This window comes from Salmo salar, chromosome 21 (genome assembly GCF_965601325.2).
Source record: "Salmo salar chromosome 21, fSalSal1, whole genome shotgun sequence".
NCBI lineage: Eukaryota > Metazoa > Chordata > Actinopteri > Salmoniformes > Salmonidae > Salmo > Salmo salar.
The window spans coordinates 42,720,980-42,728,480 of record NC_138311.1 but is presented as its reverse complement, the minus strand read 5'-3'; the positions used below and the strand labels follow the sequence as shown (position 1 = coordinate 42,728,480).

Genomic DNA, 7,501 nt, shown 5'->3' with positions numbered 1-7,501 from the left:
TCTGCGTGCCTCCGGAGGCTTCGCTATTGCGTCACACCATCCATATGGAGGCTCCAACCACATTGTCAGATCAAGCATAGATTGGATCTTATACAGTGCATTCTGAAAGTATTCAGACCCCTTGACTTTTTCCACATTGTGTTACTTTACAGCCTTATGCTAAAATGTATTAAATTGTTTTTTTCCCTTGTCAATCTACACACAATACCCCATAATGACAAAGCAAAAACAAGTTTTTAGAATTAAAAATATATATTTTAGAATAAGGCTGTAACGTAACAAAATGTGGAAAAAGTCAAGGGGTCTGAATACTTCTGAATGCACTGTAAACGGAGCCTTCCGCATTGTAACAAATTTGGGTTTTTACACTTACATAAGTATTCAGACCCTTTACTCAGTACTTTATTGAAGCATATTTGGCAGCAATTACAGCCTGGAGTCTTTTGGGTAGGACGCTACAAGCTTGACACACTTGTATTTGGGGAGTTTCTTCCATTCTTCTCTGCAGATCCTCTCAAGCTCTGTCAGGTTGGATGGGGAACATCGCTGCACAGCTATTTTCAGGTCTCTCTAGAGATGTTCGATCAGGTTCAAGTCCTGGCTCTGGCTGGGCCACTCAAGGACATTCAGAGACTTGTCCCGAAGCCACTCCTGTGTTGTCTTGGCTGTGTGCTTAAGGTCGTTGTCCTGTTGGAAGGTGAACCTTTGCCCCAATCTGAGGTCCTGAGTGCTCTGGAGCAGGTTTTCATCAAGGATCTCTCTGTACTTTGCTCCATTAATCTTTTCCTCGATCCTTACTTGTCTCCCAGTCCCTGCCGCTGAAAAATATCCCCACAGCAAGATTCTGCCACCATCATGCATCACTGTAGGGATCATGCCAGGTTTCCTCTAGATATGGCGCTTGGCATTCAGGCCAAAGAGTTCAATCTTGGGTTCGTCAGACCAGAGAATCTTGTTTCTCATGGTCTGAGTCTTTAGGTGCCTTTTGGCAAACTCCAAGCAGGCTGTCAAGTGCCTTTTACTGAGGAGTGGCTTCCTTCCACCATAAAGGCCTGATTGGTGGAGCGGCTGCAGAGATGGTTGTCCTTCTGGAAGATTCTCTCATCTCCACAGAGGAACTCTGGAGCTCTGTTAGAGTGACCATCGGGTTCTTGGTCACCTCCCTGACCAAGGCCCTTCTCCCTCGATTGTTCCGTTTGGCCGGCCAACCAGCTCCTCAAAGAGTCTTGGTGGTTCCAATCTACTTCCATCTAAGAATGATGGAGGCCACTGTGTTCTTGGGGACCTTCAATGCTGCAGAAATGGTTTGGTACCCTTCCCCAGATCTGTGCCTTGACACAATCGTGTCTCGGAGCTCTACGGACAATTCCTTCAACCTCGTGGCTTGGTTTTTGCTCTGACATGCACTGTCAACTGTGGAACCTTATATAGACAGGTGTGTGCCTCTCCAATTCATGCCCAATCAATTGAATTTACCACAGGTGGACGCCAATCATGTTGTAGAAACATCTCATGGATGATTAATGGAAACAGGATGCACCTGAGCTCAATTTTTGTGACAATGCGGAGGGCTCCGTATATAGTGCATTTAGAAGTATTCAGGCCCTTTGACTTTTTCCACATTTTCTTACGTTACAGCCTTATTCTAAAATTATTTAAATTATTAGTCTCATAGCAAAGGGTCTGAATACCTATGTAAATAAGGTATTTCTGTTTAATTGTTTTTATACATTTGCAAAAATTTCTAAAAACCTGTTTTCGCTTTGTCATTATGGGGTATTGTGTGTAGATTGATGAGGGAATTTAAAAAAAAAATGTTTAGAATAAGGCAGTAATGTAACAAAATGTGGAAAAAGTCAAGGGGTCTGAGTACTTTTCAAATGCACTATATACGGAGCCCTCCGCATTGTCACAAAGGACAGGCGCAAGGCAAAGGACAGGCGCAAGGCAAAGGACAGGCGCAAGGCAATGCGGTACGGAGCTGAATTTGACCTCTGCATGCCTCTGGAGGCTATGCAATTGCATTACACCCTCCATACGGAGCGTCCGACCACATTTTCAGATTGAGCATGAATGGGCTTTTATTAAAAAATGTCATCCTAACTGCTCTCGCATGTCAACGAGCGTCTGCATAGCCAGGCACTAAAATAGATCTTGGTTCTATTTGAGACACTTGAAGCACTGTGTTTCCCATCTCCTCATTGTTTTTATGACCATATACCAATGTGGGTGATTGAAAGATGATTGAGATTCACACTCCAGTCCAGTTGGTTGCAGTAATGCAACTTAAAGTTGGTTGCCAACCGCCATATAAAATCCACAGAAGAAGAAGAGGACAACTACAAGAGATTACTAGAAACTAACGAGGTGTGGATTAATTGTAGGAGTAGAGAATTCCCCAAAAATACTTTTTACATTTTAGGTAAAATAACAACCCAATTTGTATATTCAATGAGAAATTAGCAAGCTATCTGGCTAAATGTCCATGAATGTTTCGACCTATCCAAAATAATATAGCTGGTTCAGAGTTCGTTTTGATATTTTAATTAACCTGTGTCCTGAGCGAGTCTGATGGAGATAGACAACAGGGTTAAGATAGTCAAAAGGGTTAACGGATAGCCCCCCCCCCCCCCCCCCCCCCCTTTGGAAATGGGCGGAGACTCAACCCACCAGCGGCAAGTGGGCGGAGACTCCAACTGGCGACGCGTTGAACACAACAGGGGACTGAAGAACAAACTTGTTAGGTAGGGAGAAGTTATTCTAGTGACATGGAATTCTATTCTACATTTAGGCCAAACTTCTACCTACATTTCATTTTATCAAGGGAATTGTTACACACCAAATAAGGGTTTATAACGGATGGAGAAGTATTGGAAAACAAGAACCAAGGATGTCGGCTATGGGTGAACTACGGACAACATGATAGGCTGGCTCTGCATAACTATTTGCAAAAATCACAGCTCTTGACTCTGAACTCAGTATTTAAAAAATATAGTTTTGTTTCTCTTATGTGGAATACTTCTGAGGGACAATGAATTGTAATGTTTGTTTAGAGGGCGCGTAACATTATCGGGTCAATTCGCTTTGCCGGAGTTTAAATGTGACAAAGACTTGTTCACTACTCTGCACCGACGGAGAGGACAACGTGGATCTATCGAAAGGCTCGACTGTACACTTTAGTGCCACAAACGTTCCAGAAAACCTATCGAAACGAGACTTTTGAATAACGGTCCAATACGAGGAAATGATGTGGAACCCGTGGCAGTTGTACCGTACAGCTCTTGGCTGCATGATTCTGGAAATATTTATTCACAATGATGCACAAGGTAAGAACGTTTTTCTTAAATGCTTTGATACACAGTTTTCGCGAAACTTGTCTTGTAATGGCCTATAATGGCAGTATTCAACGGGAAAGTGCTGACTAGTTTTCGTTTTAGAAGGCAATCACACGATAAGTGTATTAACATCTGGCCAGTTGTTACAGTAGCCGCAAATTCCTGCAACAATGTTGCCATTTACACTAGAAGACCACAAAAGGGTAACGTTATTTAGTTATCAGTCTTTCTCTTTGAAATGTTTGAGATTATTGTCATGTTGCATTAATTCAAGACTTAATTGTAATTTGCCATATCCTACCTGCGCGCTTTAGCACGAATCAAACTGAATATAATGTGTCAAATAGTAGGCAATTGCATAACATCGTTTATTAGGCTGTGACTGTATTACATATGTCCTGAGTTTCATTGGCTGGTAATCAAATGTCATGAATGATCAAATAGAATCTCTGGAACAATGTTGGCTACTTTGACTTGTTCTACTTTCAGGTCTGAATGTGTGTATGAGTGGCAGCGCTATGTCTTGTGAAGAATGCCTCATCATCCATCCAAGCTGTGCCTGGTGTGCGCAAGAGGTAGGGCACGTTCCACATTCCTCCAACTTGTTGGGTTTATGATGCACCACGTGGTGACAGTAGTAATCCTCACACTACATTTCTAAATGTGACATACTGAACCCAATAGCTGGCTGAGTGAGGTGAGGACTCTCATATGGTTGTGTAATATTCTATAAACTCAGGAGTGATGATGGCATGTTGTTTCAAAGAGCCAAAACATGTCAGTGTACCAGTGCAGTTCTGGAACCATGGTTGGTCTCTGTTTATAGTGGAGTGTCTCCATACCTCCTGTTATGGAGGACCTAGAACTAAAAGAAGAAGATAAAAGATTCCCCCCTCCTCTATTTTCCCTTACCATACTCAACTGAAGCCAGGGCTGAGTCAGACCCGTGTGTACTAACTCTACACTGGATGACAGGTGCTATTTGTTTTGTTCTTCCGTCAGAAGTTTGGCAGTGTGAGGACCCTGACGTCGCGGTGTGACCTGCGTCAGAACCTGCAGAAGAGGGGCTGTGAAGCCCATCATATGGAGAGTCCCAGTAGCAGCACCACGGTAGTGAAGAGCGAACCCCTCAGCTCCAAAGGCTCCGGGCCTACCCAGTATGATGTCATCCAGATCATGCCCCAGAAGATCTCCCTCAGTCTCCGACCAGGTAATCCTCCAGTCCTAGCCTAGTAGTCCAGTCTGTTTGTTTCATGTATGGCATGAAATCACTTTACATGCAATATAAGGTACGCCTAGTCCACCATCTCAGACCACAATGTGCTGCCAAGGCAATAGAGTTTGAACCTAAGGATTTGGAGAGTCCTGAGCTGTATGTAGAACAAAATATTATATTGAAAACAAAAAAAAAACATTAAAAGACAACCTAGCAGAACAATTTGGGTGCTGATTGATTTATCAGCCTATTAAAGCAATGACACGTTATCCATATCCCCTCCCACAAGGTGACCAGACGTCATTCAAAGTGCAGGTGCGTCAAGTGGAGGACTACCCAGTGGACCTGTACTACCTGATGGACCTGTCTCTGTCCATGAAGGACGACCTGGACACCATCAGGAACCTGGGCACCAAACTGGCCGATGAGATGAGGAAACTCACCAGCAACTTCAGACTGGGCTTTGGATCCTTTGTCGACAAGAACATGTCCCCCTTCTCCTACACGGCCCACAAGTACCAGGACAACCCCTGCAATGGGTGAGGACTCAGAAAGGGCACTACTACTACTGACTTACAGTAGCATGGTTTTGGTGTAGGTTTGAGAATCAAAAATGAGGATTTTGGGTCCATGTTGTGACTTTGTGGTTTTTGCTATGCAAGTGAAGATTTCTATTTTCCTAAGAAACTGTCACCAACAGACACAAAATGGACACTGTCCTCATACTGTAGGGTTAGTGATGCTGAGGCTTGTCGTGGATGATGATGGCAGGCTGAAAGGGACCAGAATAAAACATGAGGTTGAAAAGCAGCCGCCTACACATCACACACACCACATTTTCCCCGGAGGTGAGATAACGCTGCACTAACTTACTGACATCATCACACATCACTTCCCAACTAGGTTATTCCCTGGGTCCTGCGTGTGGACTGTGTGTGTCATAGTCAAAGATCCAGTACTGCTGGAAAATATTAAAGGGGCAGAGGACAGATCATAACATCTGGGCCTCTCGTCCTTAACACAGCCCTGCCCTCTCCCCTTGCAAATACAAGCTATACAAATGACTCAAATTCAGGATCTGTGTTTCCTCCAGGATGAAGGGTGTGTTAGAATGTCCCCGAGGTCTTCCTCTTGGGGAAACTGTTTTATTTACATTACGTACACATCCTCAATGTAGCCAACAGACCTAGGTTGAAACAGTATTTCAAATAGTTTGCCTGAAGGAGAGCCTGTGTGGATGTGCCAGATGGGCAGGGTTGGCACTTTTGGGACCATTTAATTGGTTCCATTTGGGACAGACAAGCTCAATCAAACGCACAAAAACAATGCCAGGTCTGTTACATGCATAGCATCCTCTATGTAGTTAACCATTTTATTTAAAACTTTCTCTCTGCACAGATACAAACTGTTCCCCAGCTGTGTCCCCTCCTTCGGGTTCCGCCACCTCCTCTCCTTGACTGACAAAGTGGATCGCTTCAACGAGGAAGTGCAGAAACAGATGGTGTCTCGCAACAGGGACGCTCCGGAGGGCGGCTTCGATGCCATCCTGCAGGCTGCCGTCTGTAAGGTGAGCTGAGGCCATGGTGCGACTAAAGGGACGTGACTGACTGGCATGTCAACTTATAACCCTGACCCTAACGTTAACCCTGACCTAACCCTAACCAATCAGGACCAGATCTGCTGTAAGTTAAGTCCTTTTAGTTTTTTTCCTGTGAGCTGTCAGTCAGGCAAACATGATGGATTTAGGCCCTGGTAGTGTTCATTAGCACACACAATGGAAAACTAAAATTAGCATTTCTTATTGCACAAGTCTAGGTAGTTCCTTCCTTTTCCCGGCTAGTTTTTTTTCACTGTTGGCCTATTGAACACAAGCCACAAACACTATTGACCAGGGGGTTGAACAGGAATTGTAGTCTGGTGCAGCTGTTTAAATAAGGAGAGAAACAGGCCCAGTCATATCCCAGTGTTGGGCTGTTGTCTGAACAGGAGTTAATGGTTTTTACTGGAAGAGAATTACTCCCTTCCCTCCCAGCTCTACCATGTAATTGGATGTGGCACCTTGGATTGGACAGTTTGGTGGTTGGTCAAAACTTTTTTGATATCTTTGTTTCACTTACTGTGAATGATGAATAATTTGCATTGTTGACCAATTGAATAATATTCAGCTATATGTGCCTCTTTGTTCCCCTGTAAAAAAAAAACCAAGGGGTTCCCTTCAAGGAATGTAAATAGCAAATGGGCATGGTAACATGTCCCACATGCTGAACTACATGCTGAACTACAACTCCATCCAAAACACATTTGAAGTATGGCATAGCTGAATATGACAGGAATGTATCTAGCATGCTACCATGTTATTCAAAAAGACTCAACTGCCAACTCACATCTCTTTCTATTGTATACTGTGGCACATAATGTACTGAGCTGGGCGTCACATGGGTGCCTTTATATGCCTACACACTGGTGAAAGGTCAGGTTTGTTTAGTGTCATGCCATTACTCATCACTGTGTTGAGACTAATGCACTCTCTGCCTCTGTACTCTTTTGTTGGCCTCTGCTTCCCGTTGACAATGGCCTTGTTCTGGATAAAACACTTGTGTTACTCTCCTTGTTTATCTGTGGGTCAGTGGTTGTCAAGCTGGTGGAAAGTGATAGGGTTTTCATTTCCTGGTCTTAATGAAGTGATATTGTTTTATAGGGCCTGGAACTGTTACTCTCTGTATAGCTGAGAGTTTGTGTTGTTGTGCCAAGGTCTTTTACAAACTCTAGAACAGTTACATCTCAAATAAATTCTATAAACAATTTCTCAATAACTATCTAGGATCAGTTGAGGAACACGCCTCTTTTTTGTTATTAAGCCTGCATGTTCACATCTGTTTTGAGCTCATGGACTTATCCCCTGTGCATTTATACATAGCCTACTATGGAGGGGACTACTTTAGACCCCAGT

General features: G+C 43.6%; 1 protein-coding gene across 2 annotated transcripts in view; it reads left to right on the top strand.

Annotated features, from left to right (window-relative positions):
- Positions 1 to 2,685: 2,685 nt before the first annotated feature.
- Positions 2,686 to 7,501, top strand: part of LOC106582337 (integrin beta-5) — a 101,438-nt gene continuing 96,622 nt past the window's right edge. Inside the window, exons 1-5 of one of the 2 annotated variants that reach the window (XM_045704805.2) lie at positions 2,686 to 3,326; positions 3,825 to 3,910; positions 4,341 to 4,545; positions 4,841 to 5,090; positions 5,950 to 6,118. In XM_045704805.2, the coding sequence (XP_045560761.1) occupies positions 3,245 to 3,326; positions 3,825 to 3,910; positions 4,341 to 4,545; positions 4,841 to 5,090; positions 5,950 to 6,118 (792 nt within the window). In that variant the 5' untranslated portion in view covers positions 2,686 to 3,244. Of the gene's footprint in view, positions 3,327 to 3,824; positions 3,911 to 4,337; positions 4,546 to 4,840; positions 5,091 to 5,949; positions 6,119 to 7,501 lie in introns of both variants that reach the window. The other variant, XM_014165323.3, reaches the window with a different exon arrangement.